Source organism: Podarcis pityusensis, assembly GCF_964106645.2.
Source record: "Podarcis pityusensis genome assembly, chromosome: 9".
Classification (NCBI taxonomy): Eukaryota; Metazoa; Chordata; class Lepidosauria; order Squamata; family Lacertidae; genus Podarcis; species Podarcis pityusensis.
In genome coordinates this window covers 57,403,119-57,423,895 of record NC_138034.1, presented here as the reverse complement: position 1 = coordinate 57,423,895, position 20,777 = coordinate 57,403,119, and the positions used below count along the sequence as shown (strand labels likewise).

The following is a 20,777-nucleotide window of genomic DNA, read 5'->3' as shown; positions in this document are numbered from 1 at the left end:
ATATGCTCATATTTATTGGTTTCACAAATGTTTGTTTAGCTAATTGGTTCACTCCTGAGAAATGCATTGCATAACATTTAGCACATTAACAGACTTTTTAAAAAATAGCATAACCTGTTCCTTAACAAAAATTGAAAGGAGCAAGAATAACAGAATTTTGAAAGATTTGGTCCAGTAGTTCAGTAAGACTGAAGAGATGAGACATCAAAAACTAAACCAGTGTCCGCTTTTTAAAGGAATTAGAAGTTTATTGTGTCTAAAGGAAACTGTGTTATTTTATATATCCCTGAAGTATATACATTTTGAAAAACTTTGAAAAGACAAGGGTGAGGTTTAAATAGAGTTAAATGATCTCTTTGGCCATCTCAGGCAGAATATGGTTGTAGAAAGGGTTTTTTTTGATTCTATCAAGTCCTTCTACAAACAGTGGAGCTGAGAGAGTGGAGTTAGAAATCTTTGACTGTTCCTGAGAGTATATGGAATTGTTAATAAATAGCAACCATTTTGGTGTATGTCTTAAGTAGTCAGACCTGTGAGAAGATGAGATGGGGAGAAGAGTTCAGGAGGCTGGAAAACTAAATGGCTATTAGCTGAAACATTCAGTTATGAATAGACTCTGTTCCCAACAAATGAATGTAAAACTGATACTCCATTATATACTATGCAGCGGTGGAAGGGCAATGAGACCTTTGCAGTGCACCAGCAGAATTGGCTCTGCTGCTACATTTGTGTCATGTTGACCTTGCTGCTGTCTCGCCCCTCAAGCGCCCCCCCCCCCATATTTCCAATATTAAGTGCATACCTTTCTCATCACTGTATGGTATTACTCATCACTTGAGCTTAACCACAAACCTTAAGAACAACATGCACATTTAAATATTCTCAAGACGAATTTTATTGGGAACTGTAGTGATGCAAACTGAAGCTGCGAAAGCAATTTGTTGTGTTTACAAGCGAGCAGTACATATTGTTGTTTGCTTTCTAAAAGAAACCTATTGCACTTTTTTTTTTAACAACCACCACCACCTTGCGAGCTGCTAGAGAAACATGTTTTGCGTGGGAGTTCACTTGGCTGCTAAAGTTGACAGGGTAACAGTCAAGGAAACAATAAGCACATTCTGAACTTATTTTGACTGGGGATCACTGAGCATGTTTTGTGGAATACTCTGGGACTTGGGGATCAGAAAGGGAGGGCAGATAGCCTGTAATTAGCATCATGTGGCATTCTCAATTTACAGTTTGCTTTTTTCCCTTCAAAGAGAGATACACACTACTGGTCTGAACCTGGAGCTTGCAGTCAAACTCTCTCTAACAATTTCCTCTCCCCAAATTTAGTTTTATCAGGTTGGATCCAGAGATGAATGAGTGGAATTCCATTCATGGAACAGAATACTTTTGTCTCCTGTGGACAGAAGGGAAAGGCTGCTTTTTGTGGATTTCCATTACCCACTAATTGACTAACTTTTTAAAAAGATGGCCCTGTCTACCTGATTTATAGTCCTCAAGCATAGTTGCCATACCAACTTTTGCTATGAAGCAGCATCTATCTGTGTTTGGCTCTGAGGAAACACCAATGCAATCCTGTGTCTACTCAGAAGCAAGTTTCATTGAGTTCAGTGGCATTTACTTCCAAGTGAAAATGTACTGCATTGCTGCTCTTTATCTTCTGCCTTCCCAATGAAGGAATGATTTCCCTGTCCTTCAGCACACTTGCGTGGAGAGAAAACGCAAGAGCTGGTGGCATGAGGGAAGGGTTGAGTGACCTGCTGGAGAGGACGGGCCTTGGGATTCTCCCCAGGTTTATGTCTTGCAAGAAATTGCCCTTAAAATAAGGTGCCTGTAGCAGCCTATCCCTTAAGCACTTGTGTAAATACTTTGCCCAGTTCATGCTGTGATTACAGAAGCGCTAATTATCCGAGACCCATCTACTTTTTTATGACTATTGTTATGTTTGGAACTCTTAAGTGCCTTTTTAATTTTATTTTTAACTTGACTCTTTTTTTTACAGATGAGGGCAGAAGCGCAGTTGACCATGCAGGTGGGGCAGAGATTGTAATAGACCATTTAAGGTCACTGTGCAGTAAAACAGATCCAGCCAGTGAGAAGCTCATGACTGTCTTTTGTGGCATGCTGATGAACTATAGCAATGAGAATGGTAAACAAAAATCCTAAGAAACCCTTTTCTCTAAATACATTATACACCTAGGATTTTCTTTTTTAATATATATCTATATAATGTTAAAACCAGTACGCAAGAAAAGTTGCTGTTTTAATTACAGGTAAAAACGGTGTTTCCCATTGTATTAGCAAAATGATTGTAAATATCAGAGTTGTAAATATATGTTTGTCCCTGTTCTAATCCTCATGTGCATTACACGTACAAGCACACAGGGCTTCTGGAAGCAAATGAGAGCTTCTCCCCTCATTTCAATGGAGGGAGCAATTTTGCATGTGAAAAATAATACTCGTGCAGCTTTGTTTCTTGTGTTGAAATGTATGGGGCAACACCTCATACGCAGAGGAGCTCTTTATTTGCCAGTGGGGTGTTGTGAAGACATTTTCCTGTTCCCCATGGGAAGGAACTGTTGCACATCCCTATAGAGAACTCAGTGCCCCAGCTTGGGCTTCACATGCCTGCCTTCATAAACCATGGTTTAACAGTGCTTCCCAAACTTGGGTCTCCAGCAGTTTTGGACTACAACTCCCATCATCCCTAACTAGCAAGACCAGTTGCCATGGATGATGGGAATTGTAGTCCAAAAACAGCTGGAGACCCAAGTTTGGGAAACATTGGTTTATAATGTCAGGAATTAACATCTGGGTTGAGCCATTGGGAGCCAGTGGCCCAGTTAGGGCAGTCATTCAAGGCTTCATAAACATGGATTTATGAAACTGGGAAAGACTGTCTGAACTGGGCCATTGAGTTTATGATGCTAAGAATTAGCCTTGGGGCCAAACTCCTCCCCTTTCCCCCTCCATCTTGCTCCCCTCCAATTGCACACTGGCTTCACTATCAAGATCCTGGCTTGTATTGCATCATGCTTTGTTTGTTTGTTTGTTTGTTTGCTAGCTAACTGACATTAAGCCAGAATTTCCAAGTTTTGACATAATGGGAGTTTAAGGCTTAATGCAAGCCAGGAGCTTCATGCTACAACTAGGGTGCATGAAGTTTCAGAAGACATTCTGAAGTGAGCCAGTAACAATCAAGCCAGACCCTGTCTGGCAGCAAAATGTGGGCAACTGGTTTTTGTCTAAAAGGATTGTGTGAACCTTCATAAATAGTCCTTTCATCACTTTTCTTAATAACAAAAATGCTTCTTTTGCTGTTCAGTGCATTTTATGTATGGCACCCAGCTCTGCTGCTGTTGTGTCCCATTCTACGAAGTCTTCTCATTAACTTTTTTTCTGTCTGCAAAATGGTTTTAGCTTAATAGATTTCTCCCGTCTTTGAAGTGGTTCTGCCGACTCCCTTGAATTAATCTGAGGAAGAGGGAGAGCTATTATTTCTAACAGACAGGGCGATTGGGCAGCCCAAGAGGATTGCCCCCCTGCCCAATCTCTGAGGTTCATTATTAAACTGGCAGTACTTCCTAATCACCTGTGAACACTTTTCTAAATAAACTAATTATAATATAAGCTCCCAGGTAAACAATTTTTGAGCAGTCCAAACAATGTATAAATATTAAATGAGCTACTTATTCCTGGATGGAAAAAAATCTGCATTACTGATGCCCTCTTTTTTTTAAAACCTAAAAAAACTCTATAGGGCCTTGACATATTTCAAGGAGTATGATTAAGGGGAGTGTGTGTTTGTGTTGGAGGGACTGTTTTGACAATGTGTCTGTGGCAAGACACATTCGAATATTTGCGTCCCGAATTAGAAAGCTTCATGTGGTCCATTTTCATTGGTTCATCTCTCTGGTGGGAAGAAAAGTAATGTTTCCCCCCCTTTTACGGCTGGAGTGCAAATCCAGGACACTTCCTCCCACCTCAGGGATGAAATTTTGAAAATAGACCATATGAAGCTTTATCTTTGGGGGCGTTACCTCACAGTCGATATCGGTTTTATGAGAGGATCCTGAAATTTTCTATATTAACTCTTGTGTACTTCAAAAACATGTAACCACCAAGTAGCAAAACAGAAATGTCAGGGAATGAAAGAAGTCCGAAATCACAAGGACCATAATCTTTCACAAGCTAACGGTGGAGACCTTCTGTGCTCTTTCCTGTCGGTATAATCAATAAAACCAGATGGTTGGAGGCAGTGTGCTTCTGAATGGCAGTTGCTAGAAGGGAGAAGGTTTCCCATTGACTTGGTCCAGCATGGTCTTCTTATGTTTCCATTTTCTTTTCCATTGGGCTGCATTTGAGGTTAAAAAAATTTTGCCCCTGCAACCCACAATGATTCCGTCAAGCAAATAATTCCATCTCATTTCTCTGTGGCTCCAGGCTGCAGCCACATAGGCACTCATCTGTGTGGTTCGCTATTAGAGGAACTGATTGCAATTTATATAATTTCCATGCCTTTTGGGTCACTCTGACCCCAGCTGGTCTAATTCCAGCTATCTTAACTTCTTCCTACTTGGAACTCTCAGTGGCCTCCAGTATTTAAAGGCACACTGGCATCCCATGATAGATTAAAAAGTTGTAGATTAAAATGTTTTTTTTTTAAAAAAAAAGTTTTAAAGGATTTTTGATACAATTACCTGCAAAAACTCTGGATAGCAGGACCCATCCCAGAAGATGCCTCCTTCTCAAGAGGTCAGGAGGGTGGCAACACGAGAATGGGCCTTCTCTGTAGTGGCTCCCTGTCTGTGGAATTCTCTCCCCAGGGATGTTCGCCTGTCGCCTTCATTATACTGTACACCTTTAGGCGCCAGGCAAAAAACATTCCTTTTTAATCAGGCCTTTGGTTTACCTAATCAATATCCTATACCCTTTTAAAATGTGGCTCTTTTTTGGGGGGGGGTGTTACTGGATTATTGTTTTTATTTTTATTTTATATAGTGTGATCTTTTCCATTAACCACCCTGAGACCTCCAGGTACAGTGGTGCCCCGCAAGACGAATGCCTCGCAAGACGGAAAACCCGCTAGACGAAAGGGTTTTCCGTTTTGGAGGTGCTTCGCAAAACGAATTTCCTATGTGCTTGCTTCGCAAGAAGAAAATGTCTTGCGAGTTCCTGCGGGGTTCCCCCCCCCCTTTTCCCCAAGCCGCTAAACCGCTTATCAGCTGATCGGCTAAGCCGCTTAACAGCTGATCGCTAAGCCGCTTATCAGCTGATCCTTAAGCCGCTTATCAGCTGATCCTTAAGCCGCTTAACAGCTGATCGCTAAGCCGCTTATCAGCTGATCCGCTAAGCCCGCTAAGCCGCTAATACTGTAGCGCTAATCCGCTAAACCGCTAATGGGCTTGCTTCACAAGACGAAAAAGCCCGCAAGACGAAGAGACTCGCGGAACGGATTCTTTTCGTCTTGCGAGGCACCACTGTATAGGGCGGTATATAAATTCAACCAATCAATGAGACAAACCTCTGTTTGCTCTTCACACTCACAAGAGAAAATAATTATTCTACAGTGCTGCCTGCTGTAACACATAGGTGCATAATTTAAAGCCAAAGAAAGAAAAGGTTCCCCTCTTTCAGGAAAAAAAAATCATTTACAAATGTATGAAGATTTTAACAGATTGAGTGAGTCCCAGCTGGGGAAAAAAGCCCTGAGAATTAGGATATAATCCAAACCCAACACATAGTTAAACTATGGAGCTCATTCCCACAGGAGGCCACCAACTTGGATTGCTTAAAAAAAAAAAAAGGGCAAAGCCATGGAAGTTAAGGCTATCAATGGTTACTGGTTTGGCCTCTGCTGTCAGAGGCATTAATGGTTCTGAATGCCATTTTCTGGAAGCCACAGAAGAGGAGGGTGTTGTTGTACTCAGGTCCGGCTTGAGGTTTTCCCACGGGCATTTGGGTGGCCACTGTGAGAAAAGGATTCTGGACTCGATGAGCCATTGACCCTATCCAGGAAACTCTTCTTTTGCTCTTAAACCCCTAGCTGGCAGTGGGGAACATAGTGGAGCAGTATAGCCACAGCCACAGTTCTGCTACTCTCACTGGCCACAGCGAAAGGTGACTGGGTTGTGTGTAGAAGAGGAAAAAAAGACCCTCTACTCTGGCAGCTCCCAAGCTGGTGCTGTGAAGAGACGTTTATTGGGCCCATTGCTGTCATGTGACAGCAGCTGGGCTAAATTAGGAACCAGTGGATACTGTGTTGGTCCAGCCCCTGACCCAAAATGCCCTGTTCTGTGCATTTCCACCGACTACTGCCAGAAGCGGCCAGTGGTAGCTGCCGCCCACCATTTGAGGAGGTGATTCTCAAAACAGGCAAGGCTGGGCTCCGCGGCACCTCCGTCTCATTCAAACTGCATCCAGGGCTGTGGATTGCATCAATGACAGTTCCTATGATCTGATGATAGCTCTGTGAATAATACATTAAATGCACACTGATTTTTATCCTCCTTCTAAAACGCTGCTGCTTTTTCCTTTCATTCCCATACCTTTCCCAAGTTAACAAGCTGCCCTTTCCTCCTTTACAGCGGTGGTGCCCAAAGTAAATAGACTTAACATTGCAAGTCCTAACTATGTCTCCTCAGAAGTAAGTCCTATGAAATTCAGTGGGTCCTACTCCCAGGTAAATGGGGTTAGGAATGTACTCTTAAGAGCTGAGGAGCCAGATCTTCATATGGTCAAATCACGGGGTGCACCCAGATTCTCCATCTCCGCCTCACCCACAGTGGCTTGATAATCACACCAGAGTTCTGTTTTCATAGCTTTCCTTCCTCGCTTACTAAAAGCTGTCATTGCCATGGTTTATCCTTTGCTCCCCAAATCTCTTCTTCATCCGCCACCCTGCTGTGTTATTGTTTATTCAGTTTTGCCATTTGCCTTGCTGCTTCACATGGTACTTTAACCCTGTAAGCGAGGAGGATGAATAATTTTAATTGTGGCCACCAGCCTGCTAACAAAGTAAGAGGCTTTTCAATTTTACTTTCTAAGTCCTCCCATGAGCTGCACTTCATCTGTGCAGCAGCCAGAGTTTGCCACCCCCTGATTTATTGCCTCTGAAGCATTGCAGTGGTGGTGGGTGGGGACTGCAGCAGTGTTGACTGCAGCAGTCAGATGAACAGCTTTTCAAATGGGTATATGCAACTTTTCTCCTTTTTCCTCCCATCTTGCAAGGTATGTGTAGATACAAATGTATTTTTCTGTAAAGGGGATCTTGTAAGATACAAATTCCACTTTACAGAATGATAGCATTGCCAGCAAAGGATGGTTCAAACACGATGAGTCCTCTGCCACCCAAATCCTTAAGCGTTCCCAGACTGGGTGTGTATGCCTGTCACGTTGGTGCGATGTTTGTTCCATCCCAATAATATATTTACTGATGAAGGAAGTCTTGTGGTTGTTGGTCCATATGCCATTTGTTTTGCTGAGTCATAACTATGGGTGTAAGTGAGAATTTGTAAGATCAAATCATAGCCTAGAATTTCCACTCCTTCTGATAACAAACTCAGGTGGTGAGTGTTGACAGAATGTTAGGCAAAATGGCGCCACTGGTGAGCAACAGGGATTTATTATCATTCTTGGGGGAACTCCAAGGTTTACAGAAGTACAAAGTGGCTAACCTAGGACCCTTTGGACATGGTTGGACTCTACCTCCTAGGAGCCCCAGCCAACATGGCCAAAAGTCAGGGGTGATAGTTTTAGTCCAACAACATCTGGAGGGTAAAATTTTAGCAACCCGTCCTTTAGAAAATGAAACCTAACAGGGCAGCAAAAACAAGGCCCAATGAGGACTGAGCATGCTCAGCAGTCCCAAAATGTTGAGTGTCTGTTGGGGAGGGCAAATTAAATTGAGTGACTGGAAGGAGGTGTGGCTGGCTTTCTGAAATGCTGAAGGAGGTTGGTCCACACTTCAACATTTTGTTTAGTGTATTTATCTCGTCCTTCATCCAGGTAGCTCAGAGCTTAACAACAAAACTAGAAGACAGGTTTGGCTCTGGGGATTTCAGAAGCTCACTCTGTGCCTTGTACAAGCTGCAGTCTTTGAACCTTGCCTATGCGTAGCCAATTTGGTGTCCTCCGTATGTTGTTGGACTAAACTCCCACCATACCTGCCCATTAGCCATGTTAGCTGAGCCACTCCCTGGCTACCCCTGACCTAACCCAACACTCAGACCACTGCACCACATGCTATTTATTAATTCATTGATTTGAGATATAAAAATAGAAACACAAGAGGTATGTAGAACTGTTATCTTATTTCCTGTGTACACACACACACACACACACACACACACACATTGTTTGTATCTAAAAATCATTTTTCTTTACATTATACTTTCTCATTTCATTTTGTGTTAAAATTCAATCTGCCAGATTGGACTTTTCCTCCATTACCTTTGAAGAAAAATTCTTAATAGTGTAATGTAAAACCACTGAGCTTGTCTTAATCTTGCAAGCGCTCTGGAAGTATGTGACTGGAATATATTGCTTTTGTTGATTAATGTTCTGCTGCTTTGCATTTCTTTTTCTCCACTTGAAAATCTTATGTAGACAAAAATGGAAAGCGGATCAATATTCAAGCCACGCATTTCTCCTTTGCTAATGCTTGTGTCTACAGTGGCTTGTGTGTTTATTTGCATATTGCTTGAAAGTTGCATTTCCAAAGGTATAGCGGTAGGTTACAGTTACGTAATGGGTATATATATACATTTCATAGGCATGAGCTAAAAAATTCTTGGAAACCAGCTCTCTTTGGGTATTCTAAAGAGGGCTTAAATAAGCATAGAATGAAATATTGCACAAGAGAGTTGACTTCACGCCATCCAGTCTTGGGCTGTCAGCACACTTCCTCTTAAAAATATAAGCTTCAAACTCACCACTTAAATTGATGAACTCTTGACTAAAGCAGTACACAAGGTTGCCTTACTTAGCATCTGAATTTATATCTGCGTCAAATACATTGTGTCTCCCTGCAGTGTTAATGAGCCGCAGGCTTTGTTGTGTTGGTTTACAAACCATAGTGGATGAGATTGCTTGTTTCGTCACATAACTCTTAATGTGTCTTAAAACATTGTTCCACTTGTCTGGTTGCCCAAACTTCAGGCTAAACGTTCTGCAACAACAGCCTTTCAGTAGATTGAAACCAGAGTTGGGTTGAGAAAATCAAATTTCTGGGGTGATGTTTGACTGTGAAGGGGGGGGGGGGATTTTGGTTTCCAAAGCATTTTCAAATGTATACATTCCATGATCGCTTCTTAACATCTTTTGAAGCAGCATGAACTTTCTATCCACATTATTTGCCATACGTTGTGCTTTTCTGTCCTTTTTTCTGTGTTTCTTCTGAGTCTTCAGCTCCTTCCTTCTCTTGCTGGGAGCCTCTGAGCAGATTTCAGGCTTGCAAGATCCACTTCTATCTTTCGCTCAGCGATTTACCAACCAGCGCCAGGTGCAAAAGACACACCATTAGAGTTAAAGAACAGAGTGCCTCTAGGCAGATTCTGAGTAGGAATTTGATTTCAGTATCAGATTGAATAAATAGCTTTGTTTTTGCTCCTGTTAAACAACTGGGGGTCAGGCACTCTTGCCAATGTATGGCAGATCATCCCAGTATCTATCAGTAAATCATAATGCACCAAATGCCCAGTGTCCAGATGTTGTTTGACTCTAGCTCCCATCAACCCTGGTCATTAGCCATCTTGGCTGGAGTTAATGGGATAGGGAATCCAGTAACATCTGAAGGATAGTATATTGGCTACTCCTATTCCAAGAGCATATGAGGAAGCAAATGGAATTTAAAAGTGGAAAACACAATGCTGTGTCCTAATTCTTGTGTCGAGCCAGTTGACTCTTCTGTTTTTCCAAGTTTCCTAAATAATCCACATGCTCCTTCTGACATGATCTGTGGTAATGTGTTTGCTAGCTGCATTGTGGCTTCTTCCTGTGCACTCACTAGAAGAAGACACAGCTGATGGACCTCCATGGAATCTCAAATGTCTGGCATTACCGAGCAACAGCCAAACTAATTTCTGGAGGAGCCTCGAGATTCTGAACAACTTAGAATGGCATTAAAGGAGAATGTATTATTATTTACCCATTCCTGTATGCATGGGGCACTTTCATGGACTTGCTGAAAAATAAATGTAAGCAGCTTTGTAACAGTGGGGGCTTTCTAGCATCTTGTAGTCTTTGGAAGGCTTACACATAAATACAGCCAGTTAGTGCTAAATTGTACAGTTTGTTTTCTGCAGCTTCAGAAGCTGAACTCAAAAGCTCCAGCGATTTTCGATTATAATTTTCCATTGTCTGTAAAAACTGAAATTACAAACTTATTAAGTAAAAGGTGCATGTCCTTAAACCAATATGAATATGAAATCTTGGAGATTTAGCCATCTAATATTTGCAGAGAGAGGGTGGAATACATAAAAAGTACAGTGCCTGAAAAACAGAATAAGGAATATTTTCCCAAAAATAAAATAAAAAAGACGCCTTAGGTAATCAAAGACATTCATTTAAACATATGACATTCTACCAATCAGCAGTTAAACTTTATTTTTAGCCTCTACTCTTTGCAGTGCTATCCTTCTGCTATCAGAATAAAAATTCAACTAATTTTAGAGGAACAGGATTGTAACCTTTAGTTGGTACACCATGTTACAGGACCAGCTTCAACACTCATCCTCAAGCAACATTCTTTGATTGTAATGGTTTCTTAATAAGCTTTGTAAGAAAGAGCTCTTGGCTTAAAAATATACTAAATTTCAATAAATTAGCTCAGAGGAGAATACTGACTTCTACATTAATGCTGACAATTTGCATTTTCTTCCCATTTTTCCAAGCTTGCTGGCCTCTGTTCAGACTCCTACTTGCGCACAAAATCCTCTTCCTGTGGTGGTGGTGGAACAAGAGGGCCCTCCTGCCACTCAGATGGGTGAATCATGCAATATTATCATTTTTGGAGAGGAAAGAGTGGTGTCATTTTGGCAATTGGATGAAGGACCCAGATCACACCTTATGGTGGCTACCCAGTGGCCCTCTACATCAGCGGTTCTCAACCTGTAGGTCCCCAGATGTTGTTGGACTACAACTCCCATCATCCCTGCGCTCTGGCCTTGCTAGCTAGGGGTGATGGGAGTTGTAGTTCAACAACATCTGGGGACCCACAGGTTGAGAAAGGCTGCTCTAGATGATGTTGAACTTCCAACTCTCATCAGCCCCAGCCACCATGGCCAATATTTGGGGACAATGAGAATTTAATCCAGCACCATCTTGAAGGACAAAGCTTACCACCCCTGCTTTGATTATTGAGGAGAGATCACGCCTCCACACCTTCACCCTTGAATCACCACTCAGTGGTAGTAGCATTTCTGCATTGCACCCAGAAGGCCCCAGAGTCAATCCCTGGCATCTCCAGTTGAAAGGAACAGATAGCAGGTAATAGGAAAGACACCTGTCCAAGGCTATGTAGATCCACTGCCAGCCAGAGTAGAAAATACGGAGGGTGAATAGCCTGGGTATTCCTGTGTGTTTCTGTTAGCTTTGCATTAGGTGAGTGTCTGAACGGAGACACACTCTGTCTTGGCTGATGTGAATGGAATCTAGGCAAGGTTTTAGCAATGGAACATCTGCATACATCCAGCCATTCGTTCAAAAGCTTGAGTTACCTTTTTGTCAGTGGTTGTCAACACAAGCCTGCAACAGGAGAAAGGTTTGGAGATCCAGTGATAACACACAGGCTTGCTCCTTTATGCCCCAGCAGCATGGGCTGTCCATTGTTGTGTTATGTGCCTTTTTGCTGCAGGAAGTTACTGAATCCGTGCCTTTAATAATTAAAAATCAAATTATAATCATTTGAATGTCCAGAACAAGATATAGTCCGATCTGGTTCAGAAGGTGGGAGGGGGGCAGTTTGCAGATATTCTGTGTGCACGAAGGTTTAAGACTATCACATATACGACCGCTTTTGCTTTTTAAAATCCAGGAGTCAGTCAGTGAGGCTATAGGCTCCCGTTATTTTGCTCAGGGGCATCCCTGGAGGAATCTCAGCGCAGTATGACTACAACTGATTTTTGCATCGTTTCCTTCCGTTGCAAAGCAAACATATTTCACTTGTTAAATTGTGGAAGCTTTTGTTTTTGTTTTGTAAACTAATGGTGTCTCCTAATGGATAATCTTCAAACATATTTTTGTTTGCAAATATCTACACGCAATAATATTTTTTTATCTATGAAGATTATACCATAGTGGCAATGGACTCTTCTGAAATGTTTCATCCTTGTCCTTCGTTAAGCCACTTTGTTTTATCAAGCTTTTTGTAACCTATATTGTGACTTGTTTGCATAACACTTTTAGCGTGTTAAGTGTCCATAAGTACTTACTCTGTCTTTTCCTGCTAACCTTACTATTTAAAAGCAAAAAAATGCATTGGTGAGGGGAAGGCGAGACTGCCTATAACATTACATCAATATACCTATTATTACTCTTCATGAAACTGAAAATCTAGTGTACATAATTTGTAATTGCGGGCTTCCAAGGGGGCTTTTTGTGATGAACGGAGTAACCTTGCCTTATTATGATTATGATTATTGATTTAATCTGGTCTTCAGAATTATTTGGTTGTGTTGACAGAAGCATTCCGTTACCTGAAATACTGAGATGTATTTAGTCACTAGCTTTCAAAGGCAATTTGGGAAGTATAGATGAGAAATGCATTTTTCACTTACTTGGGCTGCAGCTATCGTTGGAGAAGCCTGTGTCTTTTGCACACTGTTATGAACGTATAAACCCCTTTTGAAAGCAGTAGAATGTACATGCAATATTTGCAGTAAAAGGCCACAATCCATAATTCTGTGAGGTTTCAGAGGGCAAGTAGAAATGCATGCATGGATTTTTCTTTCACTCTGGAGAGACTCTCTGCTGGCACGGACATTGAAGGCAGTGATGGCACAGCATATATATTCCCTTCTCTTTGTTGTTAATAAATCTCTGGCCCGCTGAGGATATATGCACACCAGCACATCCTTCCCCAACCATGTGCCCTCTAAATGTTGTTAGACTCCAACTCACATCAGCCCTAGCCAGTACAGCCAATGACCAGGAATGATGGACGTTGTAGTCCAACAAGCATCTAGAGGGCATCTGATTGGGAAAGCTGGTTTAACAACGTCTAAGATTATTTTGGAGAAACTATAATAGTTTATTATTAAATGGGTTTGTGGCCAGAGAGAGGCAGTCTCTCTCATGTAGTAGGTTTGAATACTAAGCAGACATCAGAAGAACAAGGAGGAGCAATGTTTTGATTGTAGGTTACAGTTGCCTCCTTGCTTAAATTATTGACATTGAAGAATAATTAAGGATACTGTGATACTGCGAAGGCAGTGCTAACTCAAACACGTTTGTTCTTTTTTTTTTTTTTTTTTTGTCTGTCTTTAGATACCCTACAATCTCAGCTCATCAACATGGGAGTTATCCCTACGTTAGTGAAATTGTTGGGCATTCATTGCCAAAATTCGGCTTTGACTGAAATGTGCCTTGTTGCGTTTGGCAATTTAGCAGAACTTGGTAAGTTCTGGGATGCAACCCACAAACCTGTTCTCTTTATTTATAAATGTTACATTGTTTTAATTTACTATTTATGGCAAGTTTATAGAAGGAGGACCAGTGCTGATATTTTCATCTGTATTCACTATTCAAGTATCCCAAGTTCCCCTTCCCAGCTCTTCTCTGCCTGCCTGATGTCTACACATGACTTCATCTTTCCACTTGGGCTACAGCTTCCATCCCCACTGACCATTGACCATGCTGATTGGTGTCGATAGGAGGTGGAGCCCAACTACATCTAGAGGATGCCATTTTGGTTACTCCTGACATAAATAAAGTTTATTTCTAAGGTTCAAATACGACTTCCTATCAGATTTTTCCTCACTGCCTAACTATAAGAAGTGTTGCTTTCTGTCTCTCAAGAAAGTATAACAGTTTATAAAAAATAAATCTATGCACAGTTATAAAATTAGATACCTTTACTTGATATCAGGGAAGAGTTTAGAAGGACCTCTCATGCAAACAGCGTTGGTGTTTGCCTTCCTCTTACAGTGGTCCAGCTAGGCCTGGAAAAAAACACCTGGAAAATTTTGGAAGAAAAACTTTAAAAGCAAACAAACCAATTTTGTACTATAGCGTTCAACCTGGGGAAACTTTCCGTTTTCAGAAGTCTGCGATAAATATGGCAAATATGAAAGCAGAAACTGACAGCGATAGCTTAGAATGATTAAATTTCATTTTGTATTCATAGTATTCATTGATGTGTGTCTCCTCCGCCAGCTCTTTCCCTCACCTCTTTTTATGGAAATGGGTTCTTAATGTCTGCTTTACACTGGAGGAGCCATAACAATTTCCAGGTTACATGATAATTTTATGTTTTTACTACAATGTTGATGATTTCTCCTGTTTGTATTGTTTTATTGCTTAAGTTAATATGCTGCAGAGGGAGCAAGCATCAAGGCCACCTTACCCATCCACAGTGGTTGGGCTTGGCAAGACCGCTCTGTGACAGGAAAATGATATAATTTAAACAAATATATTGCCACTGTGTATAAATAACCCATAAAGTTTGGTTTTGCTAGTTCTTACATTCAGTATAGCCCTGTATGTTAAGAACTGCTTCAAATCCCTCTTCACAACCCACCTTTTCTATGAAGCCTTTGGGACAGCCCTCAAGTTCCCATGGCCAACTTTAACTCAACCACCTAACAGCCACATACTCCCTGTGATGGCGCAAATGTGCTGGCTGCCTGAGAGGGAATCACAACCAATTTGCTGCTCCCTGGGGTATTTAGGTCAGTTGACAATGGCAGCTAAGCTAAGGTGTGGCATCGTCATCTTCTTTTTGGCAGTGTGTGCCAGGGTCATTCTTAAGCTCTTGCGTTTAACCATGGTCTGTAGCCAATGTTTGTCCTGTGGTTATAGGTTTCATTGAAGAAGGAGAGATCATAGCCATCCTGGATTCAGACAACATGCTAAGCCAAACCCACACCAATCTAAAAACCCTGGGAAGCAGCAAGCAGCTGTGATCTCCTTCTCGGGAGCCAGTGCTGTCATGTTAAGCCATGGTTTGGCTTTGCGTGACGTGTGAACATAATACAACCATAAAAAAAATTAAGTAGCTAACATTGGCAACTGTGTAGATTGATGGATGGCTTCAGATGTCAGAAACGGGTCAATAAACTTAATATTGCACCTGCATTTTAAAAGCCAGGGTACCCAGAAAGAAGGTTGAATCAAAGCATCTGGATTTGTCTGTTTTGAGACACCAGAACAAATTCTGCCAGCATGCAGCCATGTTAAGGTGCTGGGTCTGACCTTTAGTCTCTTCGATCAGAAACCCAGTGCACTCACTGTGTAATTTTTCTTGTTCAGCTGATGGCAGCTGAAGGCTTAATTTATATGTTGGTAATTTTGCTGTTGCTATGGGTACGTTCACGTTCCACTGGTGCAAATTTTTAACAGCTTTGAACATAATTAATAATTCAGGTCATCACATTTATCTTAAAAGGCCTGGATGTTTTTCTTTTCATTTAGTGACAGGCTTAAGTATGGGAGTATATTGTTCCTGTCTGCAAAGAGCGTTTAGCGCTGTTAATCACTGCGCCGAGTAACCTCCTAATAAACTGAAGAGAAAACAGTGCTGCCATTCTGTGCACTTAGCTTTCCCCTTTTTGATTTCACAGAATCAAGCAAAGAGCAATTCGCCTACACAAACATTGCCGAAGAGCTTGTGAAACTGTTCAAAAAGCAAATAGAACATGACAAGAAGGAGATGATATTTGAAGTTTTGGCTCCTTTGGCAGAAAATGGTGAGACTCTGGTGACAGTTTTGTTTCTGAGGGAGAGAAATTCCTTTTGATATTTGGCTGAGTCACGGCTCTTGCTGAGGAAGCTGTGTCTAGCTGAAATGGTCTGTGTGGAAACCCTTGACTGAGCCCCTCCCCTTTATTTCAGTGTTTTGTACTATGCACAGTTCTTCAGTCTTGGGTCCCCAGATGCCACTGGACTACAATTACCATCAGCCCTGACTAATAGCTGAGGATGACAGAAGTTGTAATCCAGTAACATCCAAGGTTAAAGAACTGTGATTGGATGGAACAAGAAAAAAAATTAAAGGAGGGTTAAGAAAGCAGAGCAGAAGCATATGAATTTGCTCTGTGAGGAAAACAACAACAACAGTACAACTCATAAAATGCAGCAAACCAAGTAAATCTTTAGTAAACAGCATCCCACTCTCACGGTGGCCAACCAGATGCCTGTGGGAAACCCACAATCAGGATTTGAACACAAGACCACTCTCCTCTTCATTGGCTTCCTGCAACTGGAATTCAGAAACATCAGTGCCTCCAACTTTGCAGACAGGGCCTAGTCATCATGGCTAGTAGTCTCCGGCATTGTGTGGCATGCACAATTGTAGTTACCTTGTCTTCTTGCTTTTGTTATGCCTTATTTGGAGTCACAGTACAGTCGAACCTCCGTTTACGTAACCCTCTGGTTATGTAAACTTCGGGATGTGCGCGCAGCAAACCCAGAAGTATTTTACTGGGTTTAGCCCCGCGCACATGCGCAGAAGCAGTCCTCAGGTTACGGAAACCTCTGGATCCGACCGGACCTCCAGAATGGATCCCGTCCACAACTGGAGGTACCACTGTATTTTAAAAAGCATTTTATATTTAGGTTCTTCTATCTTCACCCAGATATCATTAAGCTACAGCTGGTTGAAGCAGGCCTGGTGGAGTGTCTACTTGAGATAGTCCAAAAGACCGTGGACAGTGACAAAGAGGACGACATTGCTGAGCTCAAAACTGCCTCTGATCTTATGGTTCTACTACTGCTGGGAGGTGAGTATTGCATGTGGAACCTGGGAATTCTCATGCTGTCATTAGCATATCGGATTCTAGCCATCGCACTGCAGTCTGTGGGTTAGCTTGTGTTCACCTAGAGTGGCTGAGTTTTAGTAGTTCCAGCTAAAACTGCTTTTCTTCTTTTTCACATCCAGCAACTTTTCCTAGACAGTTGGCAGGCATGGTCCCCAGACATGCTGATTTTCTTTGTATAGGTTGAACTTTTACATGTGCTGTAAGCCCAATGGGTACAAGGAAGTTTTGTTGAATGTGGCAGAGCACTGTATCCTAGATGCTATCTCTAGTTAAATGTGGCATCTCTAGCTAAATGTAACAAGACCGAGGTCCCATCTGATTCTGTAGAGAGCCAAGGGAGATTTTGACTTAATGGCAAGGTGAATGTTCAGTTTGGTGAATGTTCAGTCTCTCCCGGTTCTCCTCCCCCTGTGCCCCCCATCTGTTTTAGGGTTTTAGCCACCTTGTGGAGCAGGTGTGGGGAGGAGAAAGGGGGAAGTCCTGTTGAAGAAGTGGGAATCATTTTGTTTGTGCTGTTTTTTAATTGAATACCACCCTAGGGTCAACAGTATATAGTCGCTACTGTACCTGATGAATTTAATGGCTTGACTTGGCCCGAAGCAGCTGTATAGATCCATATTTTTCATACTTTGTCCAAATGTTCTTTGTTTCTTTCCTCCCCCAGATGAATCAATGCAAAAACTATTTGAAGGAGGAAAAGGAAGTGTTTTCCAAAGGGTGCTTTTGTGGATCCTATCTAATAGCCATCAGCTGCAGCTTGCAGGAGCACTGGCGATTGCAAATTTTGCTAGAAATGGTAAAAATCATTGAGGTTCACACTCCAGCTTGTTGTCAGCACTAAAGTTTTAATAGCACTGGGGCAGGGAATATATATTTGTTGGCATAGTGCATTTTATGGTGGGGGTTATAAGCAGCCGAACAGAGACCCGACTTTCGGAAAAATTTTGTTTGTTTGTTTTCAGACCTTAAAAATATAGCCACCTTGTAGGACATTAGTACTTGCCAAACATTAGGTGGGACGAGGCGATGGTGTCCCCACAATGCACTGAAAGGCAAAGGAATAGGTAAACAGCCATGCATGTCCCTCGTGAATTTTGTTTTCAAAGTGATTTGAAGAACATCTGGAGTAGGGGAGACTGTGCATTTAAATACATATGGCCTAGGCAAAAAAAAGGAAGAAAGAAAATTTGGAAAGCAGGTAAACAGTGTCTCGGACTCTTGTTTCGTCTTCCCAGTTTTATTTTGAATGGTGAACTAGTGTCTCAGAAGAGCAAAATTTATTGCTGAAAGTTTGGGTGGAGGAGAAACACTGGTTTTAACAGAGAAGCGTTTTATGCATGCTCTGACGGTCTGGTCTTGCGCAGATGGAAACTGTATCCATATGGTGGATAATGGCATCGTTCAGAAGCTGATGGACCTCCTGGACAGGCACGTAGAGGATGGCAATGTTACCGTGCAGCATGCAGCACTGAGCGCGCTCCGAAACCTCGCTATTCCTGGTAAGCAGTTTAGCGTGTTTCCAAATACAAGAGCAGCTCCGAGGAAGGGGGGGCTGTCCCGTGAGTGGGGTGGTGAAATTCTGCTCCTCCAAATTGCGTGTCCTGCCGCATATCATCAGGAAACAATTTAGCACAATCCTCTACAGGTTTACTCAGAAGTAAGTCCTGCTGTGTTCGTTGGGCTTACTCACTCCCTACTAATTGCACTTAGCGTTGCAGCCTTAACCTCGTTCTCCTAATGATTAATACATGGGAAATGGACTGGGTGGCACTAACTATGCTCCTTTATCTCTAATGCGGGGATAAAAATACTGGGCTACCTTACTTGGTAGTGTAAGGATTGCAGTGCTGCAATCATATCATGAGCACTTACGGGCAAATGTCAGATAAATACCATGTTATGTATATTATGTTCTTATTATAAAATATAATAGTACAGTACTGTATAAAGAAGAGGAGGTGGAGATGCAAGTGGTTGGATTTGCTGTAAAGATCAGGAGCAAATTTGGCTGCCAATCCATAAGGCAGCACCACTTTGACTTTGTTTATGAGATTTGCATATAATTGAATTGACCTGTGTTGGATTGATGGCCGACCAGATATATTGAAGTGGGGGGGGGGGGGACAGCCAGAGTCCCATCAATTACTTTTCTCTTCTACATGCATCTCTGTGCAGCATTACATCTCTTGTTTTTATTTCTCTTTGAACTCCTGTTAGGGAGTCATTCAGCTGTGAGCAACCTATTTGCTTTCCAGGTCTATTTGTATATGTTTATGGTACAGCTAAGTGTTATTAGAGCAGCAGATGCATTCTGTGTGTAGATACACACACGCACCCACAAATCTTCTTATTCTCCCACCTCATTTCACTTAAATCTTTTTTTTTAAAAAACCAAACAAACCAAGATTTTGAGAAGAGGTGCAAATTACTATCGAAATTCCTTCAGCAAGGAGGAAATACAGCTTAGTGAAAAGTGCTTGTTAAAAATAAAGCATAAGCTTCTGAGGTGGAAATCTCTGCCAGAACAAGCAACATCTTGTTAGCCCATGTTCGAAATGCCATCTAACTTCTCACTTTTAATTAAAATGCATTCTGGAGCGAAGTCTGTCTCCTGCTTTGCACGTGGGGGTAGAGAGCCTCACAGGGGTGGAACAGGTGCAGTCGCCAAGAACGGCGGAAGAGAGGTCCCAAGAGACTGAGCAAAAAGCACAGGCTCCTTGCAATGTTATAGACAGCTGTTTGCAAGGTGGGTTGTTTGTCATTCACATAATAATGATTATGATAGAAGGGAGATGATTTGCATTCTTCTGAATTCTGTGTTCATAGAACAGCACCTGTCTTGGATTCACAGCAGACCTTCCTTGTCTCTTCAAAGCTCTCTCTCTCTCCTTATGTTACAAACACACACACACACACACACACACACACACAATCCTGCATCCCTTTGTGTAGGCACGACGTGTGTTGAGCCTTCGGCACGTATGTTTGCTGCCAGGGCTGGAGTCAGACGCAGGTCAGCATGAAAGAAGCAGGGCTCTGTTGTCAGTGAAGTTAACTCTTTAGTCAAGGAAACAACATACAGCTTAGCAACCATTCCCAGTAGGCCCTGCCCCTATGGAGCAGTTGCCAGGACTGAAGATTCCTGCCTTCCACCTTTTCTAAGGCTCTTCCTCTCCTGGATGTTTCTCAAGCAGTCTCAAATTGCGTCTGCACACCTCTGGCCTCTGTTCTTGTCTCTTCATTATCCTGCAGATTCTTGGGGACTAGATGAAGGGAGGGGGAGCTTGTCGCATTAGGAGAGGGATCAAGCAGCCTCTTGACCCCTCTCCTCTTCTTCAGCCTCAGGGTCTGAACTGCTCTCTTTCACCAGCTCTTCCTGCTCACTAAACCCTGTTGCCCCTTCAGCATCCAGTTCATTTTCCCAATCTTCTTCTCCCTCTGACCTCTCCTCAGTGTCCCACCACGACTCCCCTGGCTCTGAGCCTACCTCCTCTGGGGTTTCCCTTGGGAGTTTACTGGCCAGTGCCTCCCACTACCAGTCCCTGACACTTGCTCAGTCTATCCAGTTATTTGTGTGAACTCAGGTTGGTTCTTACGCCTTGCTCATGTGACCCACCTATCCCCAGTCCCTTGCCCCTTCTTTTGCAGGGGATGAATCGCAGGAGTGGGATGGATCTCTATATACACACACACACATACATGTGTATAACGTTGGCTTGTACTAAGTGTCCCATACATACAGCAGGGTGTACAGATGCAGGGCTCATTTCCACATCCCTCTGCACCTAGAACATA

General features: G+C 42.3%; 1 protein-coding gene across 6 annotated transcripts in view; it reads left to right on the top strand.

The window, feature by feature from the left end:
• RAP1GDS1 (Rap1 GTPase-GDP dissociation stimulator 1) overlaps window positions 1-20,777 on the top strand; it is a 99,148-nt gene that overhangs the window by 66,379 nt on the left and 11,992 nt on the right. For 5 of the 6 annotated variants that reach the window (XM_081020858.1, XM_081020856.1, XM_081020857.1 and 2 more), the window contains 6 exons: window positions 2,009-2,155; window positions 13,492-13,620; window positions 15,786-15,911; window positions 16,800-16,943; window positions 17,647-17,778; window positions 18,347-18,481. In XM_081020858.1, the coding sequence (XP_080876984.1) occupies window positions 2,009-2,155; window positions 13,492-13,620; window positions 15,786-15,911; window positions 16,800-16,943; window positions 17,647-17,778; window positions 18,347-18,481 (813 nt within the window). The remainder of the gene's footprint in view (window positions 1-2,008; window positions 2,156-13,491; window positions 13,621-15,785; window positions 15,912-16,799; window positions 16,944-17,646; window positions 17,779-18,346; window positions 18,482-20,777) is intronic. The other variant, XM_081020859.1, reaches the window with a different exon arrangement.